General features: G+C 40.2%; 1 protein-coding gene across 3 annotated transcripts in view; it reads left to right on the forward strand.

The window, feature by feature from the left end:
- The first annotated feature begins 8,187 nt into the window (after positions 1–8,187).
- Positions 8,188–21,960, forward strand: part of LOC119416258 (ELKS/Rab6-interacting/CAST family member 1) — an 18,143-nt gene continuing 4,370 nt past the window's right edge. For 2 of the 3 annotated variants that reach the window (XM_037683469.1, XM_037683471.1), the window contains exons 1-16: positions 8,188–8,358; positions 10,588–11,249; positions 11,378–11,566; positions 15,304–15,595; positions 16,388–16,515; positions 16,636–16,710; positions 16,783–16,938; positions 17,066–17,233; positions 17,379–17,546; positions 17,671–17,808; positions 17,955–18,095; positions 18,311–18,451; positions 18,554–18,747; positions 19,671–19,682; positions 20,374–20,509; positions 20,615–20,746. In XM_037683469.1, the coding sequence (XP_037539397.1) occupies positions 10,707–11,249; positions 11,378–11,566; positions 15,304–15,595; positions 16,388–16,515; positions 16,636–16,710; positions 16,783–16,938; positions 17,066–17,233; positions 17,379–17,546; positions 17,671–17,808; positions 17,955–18,095; positions 18,311–18,451; positions 18,554–18,747; positions 19,671–19,682; positions 20,374–20,509; positions 20,615–20,746 (2,613 nt within the window). In that variant the 5' untranslated portion in view covers positions 8,188–8,358; positions 10,588–10,706. The remainder of the gene's footprint in view (positions 8,359–10,587; positions 11,250–11,377; positions 11,567–15,303; positions 15,596–16,387; positions 16,516–16,635; positions 16,711–16,782; positions 16,939–17,065; positions 17,234–17,378; positions 17,547–17,670; positions 17,809–17,954; positions 18,096–18,310; positions 18,452–18,553; positions 18,748–19,670; positions 19,683–20,373; positions 20,510–20,614; positions 20,747–21,960) is intronic. The other variant, XM_037683470.1, reaches the window with a different exon arrangement.

The raw sequence follows: 21,960 nt of genomic DNA on the forward strand, positions 1-21,960 counted from the left end.
ATAAAAATCTGCCATTATCATAAAGCACAGACTGCACATGCAAAATATTTACTGTGCCCAGTATTTTTTGCAAAAAATAGGAATAGCATTCTGACCTCTGCTATGGTTGTGTAAACCTGCAAAAACAATGTCGTTACATATTACCGATAAGCACCTTTTTCCTGTCATGGTTGCAGCCATGATGAGCAGCGTAAGCAATCATGACACCTAACCCCGGAAAAATCGTAGCTGTACACATTAAAATAAATTAATCGTTTCGTCATAAAGGGTTTATATAACAGGAGGGCAAACGTTTAATCACATATCTATATTTATTCGCAACATGACGTTTGAAATAGCAACACCGAGTCAACATCACAAAACGAGGGGCAGCAACGGCTCTTTGTTAGCATGCTAACCATCAGCTAGCGCACAGCTAGTTAGCTGGCATTTGCTAATCCTTTAACAGTGAAACGAAAGCCATCGATGACTAATTTCCGCGTCACGTCTTTTTTTTTTAATTCTTAAGCCTTCAAATTCATTCTTATGATTTCTCAAAGCTAACGACAACGCAGTGTTACGTTTCAGGCTATTCTATACACGATGAATAAATAAGAATATCTCACAACTTTACCGTATCGAAGTACAGTTTCCATCCCGGAGTTATTAAACCCCGCACCGGATACGTTGGCCCCGGTGTGAACGTCGGTTGGAAAGGCGGTGACAAAAAGCGCCACAGCCAAAGCTATATAGCAGAGCAACGTTAGCTGGGCGGGGCTTGCATATATGGCAAGCAAAATTATCACACAATAGTCAGACAGGATATTCAAAACATCCATCCATCCATCCATCATCTTTACCATCATCTTTACCCATGTCTAGCCATCACTGCGCGAGTGGTGGTGGTGGTGGGTGGGGGGACGGACCCTGGACAGGTCTCCAGTCTATCACAGGGCCACATAGAGACAAACAAGACAAGCAACCATTCAGTCTCTCACTCACACCTAGGGACAATTTAGAGTTACCAGTCAGCCTAACATGCATGTTTTTGGTCTGTGGAAGGAAACTGGAGTATCCAGAGAAAACCCACACATGCACGGAGAGAACATGCAAACTTCACCCAGAAAGGTCCCCAAACCGGGGAACCAGGGTAACCTCGCTGAGAGGCAGCAGCTCTATCAACTGCCCCACTGTGCTGCCCATATTCAAAACAGATGTTCATAATTCAATCCATCCATCCATCCATCCATCCATCCATTTTCTTTACTTGCTTATTCCATTTTGGGTCATGGGGGTCGCCAATGCCCATGTCCAGCAATCACTGTGCGAGGGGCGGGGGACACCGTGGACGGGTCGCAAGTCCATCACAGGGCCACATAGAGACAAACGAGACAAACAACCATTCAGTCTCTCACTCACACCTAGGGACAATTTAGAGTTACCAATCAGCCTAACATGCATGTTTTTGGTCTGTGGGAGGAAACCGGAGTACCCGGAGAAAACCCACGCATGCACGGAGAGAACATGCAAACTCTACCCAGAAAGGTCTCCAAACCGGGGAACAAGGGTAACCTTCTCGCTGAGAGGTAGCAGCTCTACCAACTGTGCTGCCCATATTCAAAACAGATGTTCATAATTCAATTTTCATTTTAAATAATTTTGCTATTTGAAAACCATTTGTTTAACCCACTAGCAACACTTCAGGTGGGTTTTTAACAAGGGAGAACTGACCTGTAGACAACAGAAATACTTATCTAATATAGATAATAAACGTTGAAACAGCCACTTAAACAATTTAGGGTTTGTGGATATACTGATTGCAGTTGTTTTCAATACGATTTCACATGTCTTTACTGTAATTTTAACAGTCCTAATAGAGAACCTTTAAAACCATGAAGTTTAATTATACGTTACAACGGTCTGCCCTAAATGGCCTAAAAACGGTAGATCCGCCTCCTAGCAGCCTCCATTCAATTTAACGTTTTAAGAAGCTTTATATACAAACGTCTATTTTTCTTTATTTGTTTTGAGGCAAGACATTTTAACTCAGTGCTACTCGAGAAATTAGTTTTAGAAAACGTGTTTATTAGTGAAATCGTCAAGCTAACATATGATTTGTCGGCGAGTCTTGCTCGAACACAATTTAGCAATGTAGCTCCTCAAAAACCAGGCCGGTGTTTGGGGAGCCGGTTGCTTGGATAACCCTACTTACCTTAATAACAAGTCAGAGTCAGTGTCGTTAATTTATCTTTGAACCGTCCTCACTTATTTAAAATTAAACCATTAAACACATACGTGTCAGGCGGATTCACATTCCTGTTACGGAATGCAGAAATTAAGGATTTAAAGTTTTTTTTCAGGCAAATGACGGAAGTTGCTACAAATTGACCGATGAAAAACAGAGTGCGCATGTGCGAGATTAGAACATCCCCAAAATGGCCCATAAATACTGAATGAGATGCATTTTGTTAGTCTTGTGTTGACACAGTGAATTTATATTTTACACCAAGTTTATGTCCAATACGCTTGAACAAAACAGGACATACGTTTCCTTGAGGGTCTGCTGTAATATCAGAAGTTGCGATTAAAAAAAAAAATGGAAAAGGATGCATTTTTTTTAAACCAAAAATTATTTCATTATTTAACTAAGATCAACACTGCCACCTGGTGGTATATTTTTTAATTTACATGCCCACTTGATCTGCTGCTTTGATGAGTGGATTACGTGTTGTCTAGCAGTGAAATGTTGTTTTCACATGCTTTTTATTTATTTATTTTTTATTTTAATGACTTTTTTCTTCTTTCTTTCCCTTCTATAGGGGTCACCACAGTGAACTAACTCGCATGAAGACTTGTTTTTACACCGGATGACCTTCCAGAGACGCAACCACAGACCACTGAGCTACCACAGCCCTCTGTGTGGAGCAGAGAGCTGCTATCTAGGGCGGCCAGGGGAGCAGATGGTTGGGTAAAGGGCCTTGCTCAAGGGCCCAGAATGGGGCAAATGAGGGTGAAAGCAGGTGTTGGTGTTTCACCTTTCCCACCCACATTTTACCACTCCCCATTTTTAAATTCTAATGGCATTTTACCTAATTTCTTTTTATCCGTTTTTTATATTTTAGAAAGTTGCTATGTTTATTGCTGTGAACTCAATGCAAACCATTTACCAACCACTCCAGCACCTAACCACATGTGGTATTTTGTCACCCATAGTGTATTTACTCATTTTACAGTAACTAAAAATATTTTCTTTGAAAGGGCAGCGTGCATATAAGTGGGTGGAAAAAAGCATCTGAAATAATATTTTCACTGCAAAACTTGTCAACTTGAGAACCATCAAACAAGGACTAGTTCTCAAAAATGGAGAAAACGTTGTGAATTTTAATTACATTTTTTAATCATTCCCAGAATTAGAAGGAAATCTTCCAACCAAAGCATTTTAAGAGGAATGTGTGGACTGAGTGAGCAATGCCAATTACGGCCATATATTTTGGATATGTTCAGAAATAAAACATTTTTGAAATAAATTTTTCATTTAAGTAAGAAAGATTCTTGAATATGGTTTGCCTCAAAATGCTGTTGTATTATACTTTGGAAATTTCTCAGATTATTACAAAAAGAAAAAAAGATAAATATCTGTTTAAAATCTTTACAGTGGCTTGTAAAAAAGCAAAAACAAGGAAATGTGCCAGACAAACCTACCAACTTTGAATGAATCCATCCATTTTGGTGAAGAAATCGATTTGATGGAAAAGCTGACATATACACAGGTGCTGGTCATAAAATTAGAATATCATGAAAAAATTGATTTATTTCAGTAATTCCATTCAAAAAGTGAAACTTGTGCTGCACTTTTCTTAGACCTGTCTAAAGCTTTTGACACTGTGGATCATAACATCTTGTGTCATAAACTCTCAGAAATTGGTTTCTCAGAACACACCATTGGTTGGTTCTCTAACTATCTTTCAGACCGGAGGCAATGTGTTCAACATAATGGTACTTCCTCCAGTTATTTAACAGTCAACAATGGTGTACCACAAGGCTCAGTCTTAGGACCCACCCTCTTTACAATCTATATACATAATGTAGGTAAAAGCATCCCTAATGCATCCATACATTTCTATGCTGACGACACAGTTGTTTATTGTCGAGCTAAAACTGTTGCTAAGGCTTTCCAGCTTTTGAAATCTGCATTCAACATCATCCAGACTGATTTGTTTCACCTCAAACTTGTCCTAAATGCCGAAAAAACCAAAGGGATGCTTTTTTTTTCAAATAGGAAGTTGGTCCCAGCAGTTCTCCCTTCGATTTTATCCTCAAATGGTGTCCCCATTGAGTTTGTTGATTCCTATAAATGTTTGGGTATCTTGGTCGACTCACATCTCTCTTTTAAGCTCCATGTGGAAAACTTGGTAAAGAAACTGAAAGTTAAACTGGGTTTCTTTTTCAGAAACAAATCCTGTCTAACCCTGAATGCTAGAAAACGCCTTGTATCTGTGACTTTCCTTCCCTCCATTGATTACGGTGACAGTATTTACATGAACGCTCCTACAAGAACTCTGCAGATGTTGGATGCTGTCTATCATGGTGCACTAAGATTCATAACTGGCTGTGATTATTGTACCCACCACTGCACCCAGTATTCACTGGTTAACTGGACATTTTCATCTTTAAATCACTTCTTGGTCTGTTGCCTTCATACATCTCCTCCTACATGTCTCTGCGTGAGTGCAGCTACGGAGTGCGCTCTCAGGACATTATTACCTGCAGTGTTCCCTCAATGAGGACTGAACTAGGCAAAAGGGCCTTCTCCTATTCCGCTCCTGTTTCCTGGAATATCTTACAAAAAGATTTGAAGCTCTCGACCTTGACCTCTCTAAGTGTCTTTAAGAATCTGTTGGACACCTGGCAGGGTCCAATGCAGACATGTTCCTGTTGTTAGTTTTCTACATTTGTCTTGGAATCTAGCTGTTTTTTGTTTTGTTACCTTTTCCTTTTAGCCATCCTATTTGTTTAAAAAAAAAAAAAAAAAAAAAACTGTAGTATGCTTTTTTTATAACTGTTTATTGTTGTTGCTGTTGCCCATTGTTGTCATCTTTCTTTGTTGAAATCAAGTCTCTCTTGTAAATGAGTCCTCGAGGCTCAATGGGATTTACCTGTATAAATAAAGGTTGATTGATTGTATATTATATTCATTCATTACACACAGACTGATATGTTTCAAACGTTTATTTCTTTTAATGTTGATGATTATAACTGGGGCAGCACGGTGGCTCAACTGGTAGAGCTGCTGCCTCTCAGCGAGCAGGTCCCTGGCCCAAACCCCGGTCCAGGGGCCTTTCTGGGTGGAGCTTGCCTGTTCTCTCCGTGCATGCGTGGGTTTTCTCCGGGTACTCCGGTTTCCTCCCACAGACCAAAACATGCATGTTAGGCTGATTGGTAACTCTAAATTGTCCCTAGGTGTGAGTGAGAGACTGAATGGTTGTTTGTCTTGTTTGTCTCTATGTGGCCCTGTGATGGACTTGCGACCCGTCCAGGGTGTACCCCGCCCCTCGCACAGTGATTGCTGGACATGGGCACCGGCGACCCCTGTGACCCAAAATGGAAGAAGTGGGTAAAGATAATGGATGGATGGATGGATGATTATAACTGACAACCAATGAAAACCCTAAATTCAGTATCTCAGAAAATTAGAATATTGTGAAAAGGTTCAATATTGAAGACACCAAGTGCCACACTCTAATCAGCTAATTAACTCAAAACACTTGCAAAGGCCTTTAAATGGTCTCTCAGTCTAGTTCTGTAGGCTACACAATCATGGGGAAGACTGCTGACTTGACAGTTGTCCAAAAGATGACCATTGACACCTTGCACAAGGAGGGCAAGACACAAAAGGTCATTGCTAAAGAGGCTGGCTGTTCACAGAGTGCTGTGTCCAAGCACATTAATAGAGAGGTGAAGGAAAGGAAACGATGTGGTAGAACAAAAAGTGTACAAGCAATAAGGATAACTGCACCCTGGAGAGGATGGTGAAACAAAACCCATTCCAAAATGTGGGGGAGATTCACAAAGAGTTGACTGCAGCTGGAGTCGGTGTTTCAAGAACCACTACGCACAGACGTATGCAAGACATGGGTTTCAGCTGTCACATTCCTTGTGTCAAGCCACTCTTGAACAAGAGACAGTATCAGAAGCGTCTCACCTGGGACTGCTGCTGAGTGGTCCAAAGTTATGTTCTCTGATGAAAGTAAATTTTGCATTTTCTTTGTAAATCAAGATCCCAGAGTCTGGAAGAAGAGAGGAGAGGAACAGAATCCATGTTGTTTGAGGTCCATTGTCAAGTTTCTACAGTCAGTGATGGTTTGGGGTGCCATGTCATCTGCTGGTGTTGATCCACTGTGTTTTCTGAAGTCCAAGGTCAACGCAGCCGTCTACCAGGAAGTTTTAGACACTTCCTGCTTCCTGCTGTTGACCAACTTTATGGAGATGCAGATTTCATTTTCCAACAGGACTTGGCACCTGCACACAGTCACAAAGCTACCAGTACCTGGTTTAAGGACCATGATATCCCTGTTCTTAATTTGCCAGCAAACTCACCTGACCTGAACCCCATAGAAAATCTATAAGGTATTGTGAAGAGGAAGATGTGATACACCAGACCCAACAATTCAGAAGAGCTGAAGGCCACTATCAGAGCAACCTGGGCTCTCATAACACCTGAGCAGTGCCACAGACTGATCGGCTCCATGCCACACCGCATTACTGCAGTAATCCAGACAAAAGGAGCCCCAACTAAGTATTGAGTGCTGCACATGCTCATACTTTTCATGTTCATACTTTTCAGTTGGCCAACATTTCTAAAAACCCTTTTTTTATTGGTCTTAAGTAATATTCTAATTTTCTGAGATACTGAATTTGGGGTTTTCTTTAGTTGTCAGTTATAATCATCATTAAAAGAAATAAACATTTGAAATACATCAGTCCGTGTGTAATGAATGAATATAATTTACAAGTTTCACTTTTTGAATGGAATTACAGAAATAAATCAACTTTTTCATGATATTCTAATTTTATGACCAGCATCTGTATTAGAATACAGAAAATTTATATAAAAGACACATGGAGGAAATGTGGCACCATTTAAGACAAAGTAAACTGGATTTTCACCAGGATGATTTATTATCAATTAGCAAAGACATCTATTTCTCAGGATGGGCAGGTATCTCCCTTGAGTGGCTGGGGAAAGAGGGGACAGGAAAGAAATATAGACAAAACACAAAATGGCTGGTCCAGGGATACTATCTATGGGGAGAAAGACAAAGAAAATCCCATACTGTCTTAATGAAATCATTACAATGCATGCATGTAGAATGAATAAAAACAGCAGTGAGGAGATGTGGTCAGTTTGTCCTCCAGCAGTCTCAGCTTATAGCAGCTTAAGTCTCAGCCTATAGCAGCTTAAGGGATAGCTCAGAAAGCCAAGCCAACTATGAGATTTATCAAAAAAGAAATTCTTAAGCCTAGTCTTAAAAGTATAGAAACTGAAAGTTGGTTCTACAAGAGAGGAGCCTTAGAACTGAAACATCTGCCTCCCATTCTATTTTTGGGAAACTCTAGGAGCCACAAGTAAACCACAACAAAAACCATCAGGTACAATTAAAAATAGACTAAGAGCACAATAAAATAAGGACTCAAATGAATCTGCATTTACTTATTGCAACTTGCCAGTTTGTAAGAAAATAATACAAAAATAATAACCAGTATGATTTAAAGTTTTTGGTCATTGGACTTGCAGAAATATCAATGGAATTGCTGGGGTCAGCAAACTGCTGACTAACGTGTCTATTTGCATACTGAGCGGGTAAAGATCCTGCTGGACAACTGTTTCTTCTGGACACACGTGGATATGATGCATTTTAATATAGGCGAACATGTGCTCTTAGATGTGATTGGGTCAACCAGGAAGCATGTGGACACCAAATGTAATCTCACACGAAGTAATAATGACGAGCGTCTGTCTCAGTTTAAGAGTCATTGGGGCCATTTGAACAAGTCTGAGCAGAGTTATATTATTATAGTTATTATTATTAATATAACTGTTTTATTTCAGTTGTCCATTTTCCAGTTATGGGGGGCTCGTGACCGCGCGTTTAAAAGTCAAGCGTGGCGAGGCAGGCACTCGTGAACGCGCACAGGGGGCTTGACGTCACCGAGGCGCCCTGGCTCTCGTGAGCCGCCGCCGCTGCTGCTGCTGGCAGAAAGATGGGAAAATACGATAACCGTCCTTCGACAAAAATAACATAACATGTACACTTCTGCTTGTTCGAAAGAGGACTAAGATCTGGCACTGATCAGAGCTTCACCAGACCACGGAAAAAGGTAGTTTGCTCCTAAAGGTTTTCCTTTTCCCCCTCTCTTCTTTACAACTGGCTATTGTGTTAGCGACTAAAAAAAAAGGGATTTAGCATGACCGCTCAATCCCGAATGGACTAGCTTCTTTATGAGACGGCGAGCTAACGTTCATTTGGGTGATTTAGACCTTTCTGAGATGTTTAGGAGACTCGTGTATGTGGACGAAGCTCTGAATGAAGGATTAAAAGCTGAAAACGTTCAGTAGAGGATGAGGAAAATGGAAATGGTTTGATGGGTGTTTCCAAACGCTGCACTCAGTCGCTCCTAAACGCCTAAATATAGTCACGTTTTCACACGCCTTTGCTACAAAATCGTGACTTCAGACGTGTGGCTAGCATTTCGACACGTTTTGATCATTTCTATTAAGATTTCTCCTCCTCCCTGTCTCCACCATGGTCGACAATTTGGGTGAAGTCTGTGTGAAAACAGGCTTTTCTGTTAGCAGGGCCACACTTACTGAAGTGTAATGGCTAAATAATCTGATAATAAAGCTAATAATTGTTTTTATTCTCAGTATTCAGGTAGGATTAAAGGTCTAAGTCTTTCCAACATAACCTGCTGCAGTTTCTTATTACACAACTCTATTAAAACATAAACCTAGACACAAAACGAACAACTTAGCCCCTTTTCTTACAGTTTAAACATAAAATCACAGTTTAATATTTGTTTAAACACATGTGCAGTGACAAAGAGCCTTTAATGATTACTTTGTGTCACTTTAAAAGATTACATGCATATTAGGCTAAAAAATGAAATATTTTTTAAAGTATTTGAAAGAAAAGCACGTTCAACATTTATAGATTTTTTTTATTCAACCTTTATTTCTACAGGTTAGTCTCGTTGAGTCACGAGGACTCATTTTCAACAGAGACCTGCTTTTAGACGGATAACGTATAAAGTACAATAATTCAACAAAAAAGCAATTTAAATCCAATAAAATAAGTTATAAATGGTCAAATCAAGATGCCATTTAAAACAAGGTAAAATACTAAACACAAGAACATATTTGCTTTAATATTTCTATTGAAATGATCAAATGTTTAAAAGCCCTCAAAGAAATCAAAGTGGACAGCTTCAGATCTTGTTGCAAGGTGGTCCAGGTTACAGGAGCAGAGTAAGACAAAACCTTTTTGCTGATATTGACTATGTTTAAATGAAAGGCCTTATGTTTGTTGAAGGAATGCATGTCGCCCGCCACCTTTCATGCCAGAGTTTTAGACTAAAATCATCTCGTGTTAAACGACTGCGTTGCAGCCGTCTGTGTCAAACCTTAAAAATAAGGTTCTGCGTAACCTGTAGCTGTACATGGAATGATTAATTCTTGTTGCAAGTTTAATTAAAAACACGTCCAGTGATTCCAAAGATATTTTGGTACCAGATATTCACACTCACAAACGAACAAAAACGGTAAAAACATTAGTATTACTATTAAACCTACTCGCATAGAGTTGCTTTTGTTACATTTATGCACAGTGACACTCGATAAAGCTTGAATACCCAGCTATAGTTCTTGACGTTTTTCTCCCAAAATTTTATTTTCTTTTTAGAAATTTGTTCTTTTTACTTATTTATAATCTTTGTTATAAAGTATCTTTGAAATACTTGGCTTTCTGGTATGAACAAAGTATTTCAGAAAGGTATCTTGCTCAGCATAGGTTTTCATAAGATATTTAATATGAATGCTATGAATCACAGTATTAATCTTTATCGGTGCTACCTGTTGTAACAGATTAATGATTAATCACAAATGACCTTTTTTATGTTTAGAAAAAATAATTTGTTTTAATATGGAGTTTCTATAAAAATTGCCATAGATAAAAGTACCGTAATTGACAGGAAGCTATGATCCATCTGTGTGGATTGGAAGTAGAAAGTAGCTGAAATGTCAGACAGGACTTTAGTTGTATAACTGTTGGAGGAGATTCAGTTAACTGTGAAACCTATTCACGGTTCGTCAGTCGCATGTTGAGTTTTCATACCACTGTCTCAAATTTCCACGTGTTTTGAGATTTCATTAATGTCCTACATGATCTTTTATTTGCGGCTTAATGTGAAAAAGAGAAAGAATGACTTTTCTCTTTGTTATTTTTTGCAGGTTGGTAATATTTTTAATCCTGGAAAAGTGCGTTCACATCATCGTAAGTTGAAGATATCATAGCCATGGCCATATGAATATTTATATCTATTTATTTCCAGTTCAGAGCGGGATCATCATAAATTCATCCAGCTGTTAGAAGGCAGAAAAGAACAACCTACACACGCCTGTGGTGATACCTCAGTTCTGCAGTTAGCTCCTTTATTCAGTTCAGCAGAAAATGTACGGTAGCGCTCGCTCGGTCGGCAGAGGGGACGCCAATCACAGTGGAGGAAGAGATGGAAGTGGCAGTAGCAATCAGGGATCGGGTCGTTCGCCTCGCCTGCCTCGCTCTCCTCGGATGGGGCACCGACGCACCAACAGCACCGGCGGCAGCGGAGGAGGTCCTGGAGGAGCAGGAGGCAAAACCCTGTCCATGGAGAACATCCAGTCCCTCAATGCTGCGTATGCCACCTCAGGACCGATGTACCTGAGTGATAATGAAGTCATCATGGCGGGCGACCACATTCCCAAAAGTGGCGGTACTGTGACTATCACAGGGAGACAGAGGGTGACTTATGGGTCAAGAAGCAGCGGTGGAGTTGTAGCAGCTAGCACTCCAAATATCTCCACCACTGTGCCTACTAATGCAGTGCTGCCAGCAGGCATGATAGCAGGTGATGCTCTAGCTTTCGGGGACCACCACATGGCTTCTACAGTCCCCCATTCTCTAAGACAAGCCAGAGACAACACCATACTTGACCTGCAGGCTCAACTCAAAGAGGTATTTTGCTCACGCTTTGTTTAGTTTGCAGAGTTTCTTCTATCAGGAATGTGGAAATTTCAATAACCAAGATGACCTTATCACTCTGGATGTAATCAGCGTGCTAAACTTTCACCCTGCTCTTTCAGGTTCTGAGGGAGAATGAGATGTTGCGGCGCGAGGTGGAAATCAAGGAGAGCAAACTGAGTTCCTCCATGAATTCAATTAAAACCTTCTGGAGCCCAGAGTTAAAAAAGGAGCGAGCTCTCAGGAAAGACGAAGCCTCCAAGATTTCCGTTTGGAAGGAACAGTACCGTGTTATTCAGGACGAAGCGCAGGTGAGCGTTTCTTTGTTTGTTTGAAACGGAGCACCATCATTTCCGCTTCTGACCTCATCAACTTAATTTTCTTGCTTTTAGTAAAGTCACCCTGCTGAATATGACAAACATGTTGGAGCAGAAAAAAACCACACATTACACTCTGTGTGTCAGCTTTAGTACAAGTGTTTTTCTCTCCTATTCTCTCCCAGGATTGGTTTGGGGTAGATTTTCAACATCTCGTTAATCTTCTTATAGGCGGATGTATGCTTGTGTTTTGTAGATGAAAGGAATGCAAAGTCTAGTGGCTGCATTTGCAATTTAGTATGTTTTAAAAAATGCTGGAAGTGGTGAGCAGAATAGAAATGTGGTCTTTAAGTAGATTTTTGTACGAGTAAGTGGATTTTTATAAAAGTAAAATCATCACCGCTAGTATTACATGTGTAGTTGAAACTGTTGGCTTAGATCAATAATTTTTGTTTTCTGTTTTTGGTCAGGCGCTTTTTAATGCTACATTTTTCTTCTTTTTGTTGCCTTGCTTGCCTCTGGGATGTACTGTATATCAACACGAACTGCTAAATTTAACAAAAAGTCTTTGATCCACCGACAGAATGTGCCTCTGCATGTGCTCCAATTAAAAAAAAGTGTTTAAAAATGGTAACTGAATAAATCCAGTTAGGGCTTTAAAAAAAACTTGCACACTGTTGTAGCACTTGAGCAAATTGAGTTTCATTAATGAAGACAAATTGTCTTTGTTTAACTGCGATTCTTAATGGATGGGCAGACCTCCTGTATAATTTGCTGCCTTCACCCCTGCTGACTCCCACACTCGCGCTCGAGACTAATTCCCAGTTTTGCGCGACCAGCACGGGGCTAATCAGCGGGTGCTTTAATTTAAAGATGTCTGCTTTCATACGTCTGCCTCCACCTCCCACTCTGACATACATGCAACAGAAAGTGTGGATACTCTCTCTTTAAAGCCTGATTATGGCCTTCAGTTTTCACTGGATGGAGGCCCAGCTGAACGTGCATGCTTGTAATTGTGTGTTTACATGTGTGTAATTTAGATTTGTAGGCACAATCTTTCCAGATTCTGGCAACGATGGTAGTTCAATGTCTGTGACCGCTTTTACTCCATGTAATATTGGTGCAAATTGGATGGATTCATACAAACAAACAAACAAACAAACCTTGAAAGAGATGGAGCACGATCATGCTCTGAACGTATTGTGAATAACTCGTCCACTACCAGATCAAATTTTTATTCTATATCTGTAAAACTGAGTTCTCTCGATTTTGGGCTTTTTAGGATCAGTTGTCTGGAGCAGCCATCTTGAATCTGGTTGACCAGCTGAATAGGTACCGTAATTTCCGAACTATTGCGCGCACTTGAATATAAGCTGCAGGTGTTCATGTTGTAACATGAGACATTTACACAGAACGATATTTAAAAAACTTTTAATTAAATGCGTACTGGTAACGCACACAAATACAGTAAATGTTTTTTTCCTGAACAGTGCCTGTAACACGGCTGGTAAAAAAACAAACAAAAAAAAAAAAAAAAACAGTCTACCAGGAATTCATTGATCGCTACTAGGGCTGGGCCATATCATATCGTTCACGATAATACCAGTAAAAAAAACTTGCCCGGGAAAATAAATTATATCGTGATATGCTAATTTCATGACATAAATACGTCATCCCACCACGCAGTGGATTATGCTACGATGAAGGCATGAACGGAGACATCTGAGCTGAGCGCTGTTGTCCCGACAGTTTTTGATCCGGTCAGTTTAGTGTGAGGGAAGATGTTGCTTTTAGCTTTTTAGCTAGCGCGCTGCTACAGTGCAGGCGGGTGGGGCGCGGGTGCGCGCAGCTTGGTTCGGTAGACTGTGCTGTGGTTCTGTTGACGCGACGGGGCACCCCGCTCATATAATGGTAGAGGAAACACTGACTGCATCGACCACCGATTTATGATCAAGTCTAACTGCACTATATTAACAGCGACTGGGAACGGTGCAGATGAAACCTCGAGAGCAGCTGCTTTCCTGAGGATCAGGACATTGTCTGATGGCTGTTCTGATCAATCCTTCAGGCAGCATTTTATCTGTTTTCAGCATTTGTCACAAGTTTTGGAAGTTATAGATAGGTTACAGTTATGCAGCTCTTAGGCTTTAATTTTTTTTGGGGGGGGGGACTGCACCTGCACTTAAGTTTTTGTGGTGGATTTTGTTGATCTATATTTTGTGCATATTTTTTCAATCTAAATAACAGAAGGATCATTTAAATATTTTTATTTTTGTACTTTGAGACTGAATACTTTACTAAATAAAGTAATTGCAGTAAAATTAACCCTTGTTTTCATATAATACTGCAAAGCAACAAGTTCATTTTGTCAAATGAATAACTATGATTTCTGTTTTTTTTTTTGTTTTGTTTATCATGAAATTAATCGTTATCATCAGAATTTTCTGAAATATCACGATATATTTGAGCCATATCGCCCACCCTTAATCGTTACCCCCCCCCAAGAGAGACGTGTATTGGGCAGCTATGTGAGCGCCCCAGTGTGACCAAGCTACCGGTAAATGTTTTGGTAGCATGAAGCTCGTTAGCCCATCAAAAAATAAATGAATAAATAAAATAAATCCATAAATTAGCCGCAGCATTGTATAAGCTGCGGTGTTCAAAGCGTGTGAAAAAAGTAGTGTCTTATAGTCTGGAAAGTACGGTACATTCAATGATTACTTTTTGCAAGTTTTGTTACAGTTCATCCAGTGACCCTTGTAACAGAAGACACATGAGTGCACACAAAAACATTATTGCCTGCCTTTCAGAGTTCAGAGATAAAAATTATATCTGGAGCATTATGATCACTTACTCTTTGTCAAACATAAAATAGTACATTTACAAAATCTTTCCTTTTTTTTGTTTTGATGAGCTTCGTTAGTGCATCATCTCTTCTGTGTGTTGTTTTCTCAGGCACCTGGCAGTTATCTCTCCTCCGACAGTGAGGGTGGGAAGATGAATGTGTGTGTTTCTGTTCATGTATGTGGCTTTAAGTTTGGATAGAAGGAAAGTATCTGTGCAGTCACAGCAGTGAGTCAGCCTTGCAGGGTGGAGAGGGTGATTAGAAAGGGATGGATGGTGAGAGAAGAGGTGTGAGTATTGAAAGGAGATGGGACGAGAGTGAGGGAAGGTGGATGAATAGTGAGTCAGGAGGAGAATGGTGTGTGTGTGTGTGTGTTCTGGTGAAGGAGAGAGGAAGGAAAGGGAGGGGGCTCGAGGACGGAGAAAAATGAAGGCAGACACTGACTTCTCTCTTTGTTCTGTCTTTTGAAAACGCTCCCAGCTGGTTCAGAGCAGAGTGTAACCCAGCCTTCTGTTGCTGTCTCACAGCATCTCTGCCAAGTGGCTGTGGCGTCAGATGCCACAAACAATGCAATACTATACCAGGCCGATAGTGTTTCACCATTTGTATTTCTCAGGGCATGAAACGTAACACTGTCCACGAAGCTTGCCCATTGTTGCTGTATCCGTCAGGACATTACTTAATTTTAATTCATGATTAGAAGATGATTTTTATTAACGGGCTGCAAAATGATATTCTCCCAGGAACTATTGCAGCAAAGTGGAGGGGATTGTACTTCACGTGCCATTCAAGCAATCAATACAATTTACCTTGTGTACTCCTGTGCAAATCACTTCCTTATAAACAGAGATCAGAGCAAGTGAAAGTGTCCCCTGTGTCTCCGTAGCATCTGCAGATGACTGTTCAGGCTCTTCAAGATGAGCTGAGGATCCAGAGGGACCTGAACCAGCTGCTTCAGCAAGACCCTGCCAGCCAAGGAAGGGATCTGGCCCTGACGTCTGAGCCTACAGAGGAGAACTACCGGCGGCTACAAGCCGAGTATGAAAGGCAGGTCAAGGAGCTTTTCTTGCTGAGGAAGACACTGGAGGAGATGGAGCTGAGGATCGACACACAGAAGCAAACCCTGGTCGCCAGAGACGAGTCGATCAAAAAGCTTCTGGAGATGCTGCAGACCAAAGGTAGGCTTAAGGACGAGCAAATTCACATTTAGTTGATCCGTATAAACTAACAGGTTTTTAGCCAAATAAATTCATGAAGAACTGCATACAGATCTGTCTATTGGTATGATTGAGTTCATCACGGTGTGCTTGATATGCTGTTATCACGAATTGTATGACTTAATATATTATTCGGAGGAGAACTCTTGTTACTGTACAAGTGAATTTTTCAGTCTTGCACAAGTGTCCCAACTTACTCTGGTACTGGTGTTATAAATTTATTTGAGAGGAACATTTTGGATAAAAATGGTATTGAACAAAATGCTGTTTGTGTAACTGATTGGGTTAATTTGAGCTGCACATGTATATCTTGCAGTCAGCCTCATGAAATCACTACAAGCCTCTATTCTGTTCATGCTTATTTTCTGCAGGCCTAAAATGTTGCATAAGCCTGAGTCATCCTTCAAAACTCTACCTCAAGTTTATAAATGTAAAGCCTTCAGTGGTTTCTTCAAAATCACTTTGATCATTTGAGCTTGGCAGACTCAAAACACTAGAAATGTTGCATTTGATAAACTGAAACGTACAACAATTTTAAAAGGAAGCTGAAAACGAAAAGGCTTAATTTTGTGTGCTTGCAGTTCTGGTGTTTTAGGTTTTGTCTGCTAAATGCATCAACTTTGTGAAGCATAAAACCCTTTCTGCTGTAGCCTCTGCTAGTTTGCTTTGCTTTAAACCTCCTAATTTCATATTTATGAAACCATTCTCCTCGTTTCTAACCTTTTAACAAAGTATCTATCTTTGCTGCCTCAGGACCATCTGCCAAAGCATCAGAGGAGGACCAGGAGAGGACCAGGAGACTGGCCGATGCAGAAATGCACAGGCATCACCTTGAGAGTTTACTGGACCAGAGAGACAGAGAGATTACTGCACTCAGAGAGGTAATGAACTGTTCAAATGTTCTAAATTTATGTCTGTCTTTATGAACTTTAACTGTTTTTGCTTGAGCTTAAAGTAATGTGTATATACACCTACCATTTGTTCAACTTGTGACTTAACAGGAGCTTCATCGCCGATTTGAAGGAACTCCTGAATCCACCAAAACAAAGGCTTTACAGACTGTTATTGACATGAAGGTAAGGGTTTACCTGTGTGTCATCTTTCATGACGCCATGCAATACATTCTGACCTATTGCCGTTTACCCCAGGATGCAAAAATCAATTCTATGGAGCGCAGCATGAGGGACATGGAGGAGGAGCTGCTCTTGATGAAGTCCAATGGACTTTTGAGCTGTGAGGAGCGTCAAGAGGAGATGAAGCAGATGGAGGTGTACCGCAGTCACACTAAGTTCATGAAAAACAAGGTCAGCCACAGAAGAGGGTCCATTTTGTCTGGAGTGATTACAGTTCCTGTCTTTACTTCATGCATGTACACTGTAATTAGTTAAGTATGACTCAAATTAAATTTGTCATCTTTATTTTTTTTTTCAGATGGAGCAGGTGAAACAAGACCTCTCCAGGAAGGATACTGAGCTGCTTGGTTTGCAGACTAAATTGGAGACTCTAACTAACCAGTTTTCAGACAGCAAGCAACACATTGAAGTCCTCAAGGAATCCCTCACAGCCAAGGAGCAGCGCGCTGCTATCTTACAGACAGAGGTACGGCAAGCAAAAGCTGTCGTATGTAATGTCAACCAAAGTGCTTCACTTTTTACTTGGTTTGGTTTTATCATAAAGTCCTAAATTGTGTGGAAGGTCACGTTTCTGATTTGTGTTGGTAAGTTTGCTGCCTGGTTTTATCTAGGTTGATGCCTTGCGCCTGCGTTTGGAAGAGAAAGAGGCAACTTTGAATAAGAAGAGCAAGCAGATACAGGAAATGTCGGAGGAGAAGGGAACCCTCAATGGGGAGATTCACGACCTAAAGGATATGCTGGAAGTGAAGGAGCGGAAAATTAATGTGCTGCAGAAAAAGGTAATGTGGACAAAGAGACATTTTCCCCAAAATGTCAAGACTTGATAGCTTTAAAGGTGCAATATTCTTGTTTTGCAGAACATTTCGTGTGACTGACTTGATGGTTACTGTGTTTAATCTGCAGATCGAGAACCTGCAGGAACAACTTCGGGACAAGGAGAAGCAGATGAGCAGTTTAAAGGAGAGAGTGAAGTCTTTACAGGCTGACACTTCCAACACCGATACTGCCCTTACAACGCTGGAGGAGTCTCTTTCAGAAAAGGTGAAGTTACAAGCGACTCACACGTGTGAATATTAGTTTATAATGAGCTGGCTTTGTGGTTTTTTTTTGTGGCAGTAAATGGTGGATATTTTAGGTATGTTTAAAAATATTGTGTATAACTAATTATGACTTTTTTTTTTTTTAAGGAGCGCATCATCGAGCGTCTGAAGGAGCAACGAGATCGAGACGACAGAGAAAAGACAGAGGAGCTTGATTGTTCCAAGAAGGAGCTGAAGGAGTTGAAGGAGAAACTGAGCTTACTGCAGGGAGACCTGTCCGACAGAGAGGTGAAAAAGATGCAGAAATGTAGTTTTCTGTTGTAATTCTATAAATACCACAAAACATCAGAATTAAGCGTTTGTTTTTTTCTCCCATGTTTCCTAACGTTATGGTTGTTCCTGACAAATGTATTTTTCTAGATCCACTGTATTTTCTTTTTTCTTAATTTCATGATTTGTTGGTTTGACTAGCAGCAACATTTATATATTTTTTGGGTATGCAGACTTCTCTATTAGACCTGAAGGAGCACGCCTCATCCCTGGCCTCTTCAGGCCTGAAGAAAGACACCAAACTCAAGAGTTTGGAGATTGTCTTGGAGCAGAAGAGGGAAGAGTGCCTAAAACTGGACAACCAACTAAAGAGAGTGAGATAACTGCATAAAAATAGTGTTTTTACTTTCCTTTTGTCTCGTTTTGTGCTTATTGGCCCCTCAGTGATTTCTAATAAAGATTTTGTTGCTTGTCAGGCTCAGAATGCAGCGCTGGAAGCTCAAGCTAACACAGAGCTGGCTGAACGCATCAGGAGTCTGGAGCAAGAAGTAGCCCGACACAAGGAGGATTCTGGGAAGGCCCAGGCTGAGGTGGACCGCCTGCTGGAGATACTTCGGGAAATGGAGAATGAGAAGAATGACAAGGACAAAAAGATCAGCGAGCTGGAGAGGTGGGTTTAAGCATGGACTCTGTCGATGTGCTGATCAAAAACAAATGTAAAGTATTAAAGGAGGGATGATTCAAGTCCACATTTTATCCCAAATCATACGGTCTCATCGGGATTTCTCTTCTTTAAGAAAAGGTTTGTTATTCAATGTGGAGGCATCATCAGTCGCCACATTTGTTGCTCTGAATCATGATTTTCAAAATAATGTCAAGTTATTATCTGTCTAATTTGTCCTTTTGACATTTAAATAGTCTTGCTTTGAAATCAGATGATTAAATTCAAGATCAAAAGTCATATTCTAGGGGAAAGTGTTTATCTTGGAGGAGAGTGCAACATTTTCAGTTTTTTTTGGTTTTAGAGTGAAACTTATAAAAAAATTCTTGCAATTTTTTTTGTCTCCTGCACAAAATCATCAAAGTTGTGTCTCTTACCTCTGAAGGACTTGAGTATAGTTTTATTTATTTTAAGCATTTCTTTTGTCTCAGTTCTGTTAAATCTTTCCCTTTTGTAGATCACCCATATTTAGCTTTTGTATGAACTCTCAAAGCCTTTATATTTAAGTTTAAGTTATGCTTTGGTCTTTTGATTTCATAAAACCAAAAATCAAATAACAGGCAGGAAACGGAGGAAAAACAACAACATTAAAATCTGTTTTCTGGTCTGATGTGGGGTCAAATTCAGTTTTAGAGTAACTCGTTTTGCTGAGCAGATCAGTTTTTATATGAGACATAGAAGTCTGATAGTTTGTCATAGTTTGAATGTTTACACACTTGAAACAGATTAATGAGAGTTTCTCAATCTAAAGAAAAGTGGATGAATCTTCTTCCTTCTTCTTGTTCTTTATTATTGCTCACTTTCTGAGCCTGAGTCTCCTTTTCTCTTTACTGCTTTCCCCTCTTTGCGCTGGAAATTTCTCACCCAACCAGTCTGGCCTCAAGGTTAGTATTTGTTCTTTTTTATTCACCTGAATACACCCCCCCTACAATTCTTCTCTCCACCTTTTTTGCTTCTTCCAAGTACATTTGCTGTGTTTATTTTTTATTTTTACTCTTATTCTTGTTCAGACTCTCAATTGCTCTTTTCTTTCTTCCTGTTCAGTTTTTCACCCTGAGTGAAATCTGAGATTTGACTCTGTAGGGCCAATAATCTATAGAGGCAATCATTCGTGTAAATTCCTGTCAAAATATGCAGCTGTAACTGGTGTTTCAAAGACTCACAGGATCTCATCTCTGCTCACATTTAATCTGAACATGCCTGAGTGAGAAATTACAAAACTGCTTCAAACATAAGTTAATTAACAGTTATGTATTTTCAACTATTTTAAATAACTGATCATGGTTTAATAATCTTTCAGAACTTCCTTTTAATCAGTTAAACCAACAACTTTGTTTTCCACGTTTTGATATAGTCCACTAACAAAAAGAACAGATTTTTCTTACTTCATGCATGAGGTTGGACTCAAAACTGTGATCAGGATATTAACTGCATCAGAAATCACTAAATGTTTCTTTACATTTTTTTTTTTAGCCCCGTATCTATAGCTTCAAATAAACAAATGAATTTACTGTCACTTTATGTGTACTCTTTGTCAAAGAAGAATATGTAATGACTTAAATGGTGCACCTGTAGGCAGATGAAGGACCAGACGAAAAAGGTGGCATCGCTGAAGCACAAGGAGCAAGTGGAGAAGAGCAGGAACGCTCGGTTAATGGAGGAGGCCAGGAAGAGGGAGGACAACATGTCTGAATCTTCACAGCAGGTCAAGGTGAGGCCTTCTGTGAGGATTCCTATGAGTGTTTACAATCTGCAGGAAGCCTCTGCTGCTGTATGGGGTCAGTGTCTAAAGAAACAAATTTGTGCCGCTGTGAAGGACACTCTCCGTCAGAAATCTGAGCGCATCGAGGAGCTGGAGGAGGCTCTGAGAGAGAGCGTTCAAATCACCGCCGAGCGAGAGATGGTGCTGGCACAGGAGGAGGCAGCCCGGTCACTGCAGGAGAAACGGGTACAAAACACACACACACATGCGTGACAAAACAATAAGAATCAATCAACAAAGCGAGCTACTACAGTACAACTACTACAGTACAAGTATATTAAACCTTTCTGCATACAGGCATTGAAAGTCAATCGTATCACTGTTGGCGGCTGTTGTGGTGTTGCTCATTCTTTGTGTCCTGCCTCCTCTTCTTCTGGACACTTTTTTTTTTTTTTTGGGTGGGGGGGGTCCCCCTCTGTTTCTTTATCTTTGCTTGTCGTTTTCTCTTGTCTTTCTGCTTCACAACCGCCTTTCAGAAGCACTCATTCAAACCAATGCATGAGTCCAACCTCTCCCACCTTAAGTGGTCCAAGGTACGAGTCCAGTTTGTGTAATCGTCATCAGAGGCCCGCAGTGCTTTAAGTGGGTGGACACAATGAAAGCAGCACTTCTACAATTCATGCAGCCACGTCTAACAGTCCCACAATTCAAATGTTTGCAAAGTCTTTTTTTATGTATTTAGTGGGGCTGTGGGCTTGATGTTCAGCCTGCATGTTTGTGTAAAGTGTTTGTGTTGTTTCCAGCCCAAGTAGTTGTCATTGGATTACCTTTACCTGCTGTTTGCTTATGAAGTAATAATCATAAAAGGCTTTGCTCCTATACCAATTGGCCATTGAAGAATAACCATTTGTGAATAAAACGTATACTTTTGGGGTATAAGAGTACTAAAGAACCTTGTGCTTTATTTGCTTTGATAGAGAATGTCTGGCACCTTTCCTGTTCAGGTTATCATTCAGCACAACCGTTTTTCCAACTTGTAAAGGTTCTAATTTAAAGTATTTTAATCTGCAATCCTGGCTAATTAAAATATATCTTTGTAGCTCAACTCTGCACTCGTGTTTTGGTTCATTTGTTTTATTTTTTTGAACTGGTTGAAGGTTTGTTCAGCTCTGTTCAGAGGTAAATGCTCAAATGAAACCAAAAGTAAAATGAGTTTCCAGACTAATAAGCTCTACTTGTGCAAGTGCTTGTACTGTAGTACCTTTCAAAGTAAACAGCAGGTAATTAAAACTGTTTATATAGCTGCCCTTCCCATTCATTAGTGCATATCCTTTTAACAGGCCAGTGAAAGTGTTGTTTAATTAAAAAAAAAAAAAGGTGGACATGTTTTTATTTATCATTAAATTATTGGTTTGTGTGTGTGTGTGTGTGTGTGTGTGTGTGTGTGTGTGTGTGTGTGT

The sequence above is a fragment of the Nematolebias whitei genome, chromosome 10 (genome assembly GCF_014905685.2).
Source record: "Nematolebias whitei isolate Nwh7 chromosome 10, NemWhi1, whole genome shotgun sequence".
In the NCBI taxonomy this organism is placed as follows: domain Eukaryota; kingdom Metazoa; phylum Chordata; class Actinopteri; order Cyprinodontiformes; family Rivulidae; genus Nematolebias; species Nematolebias whitei.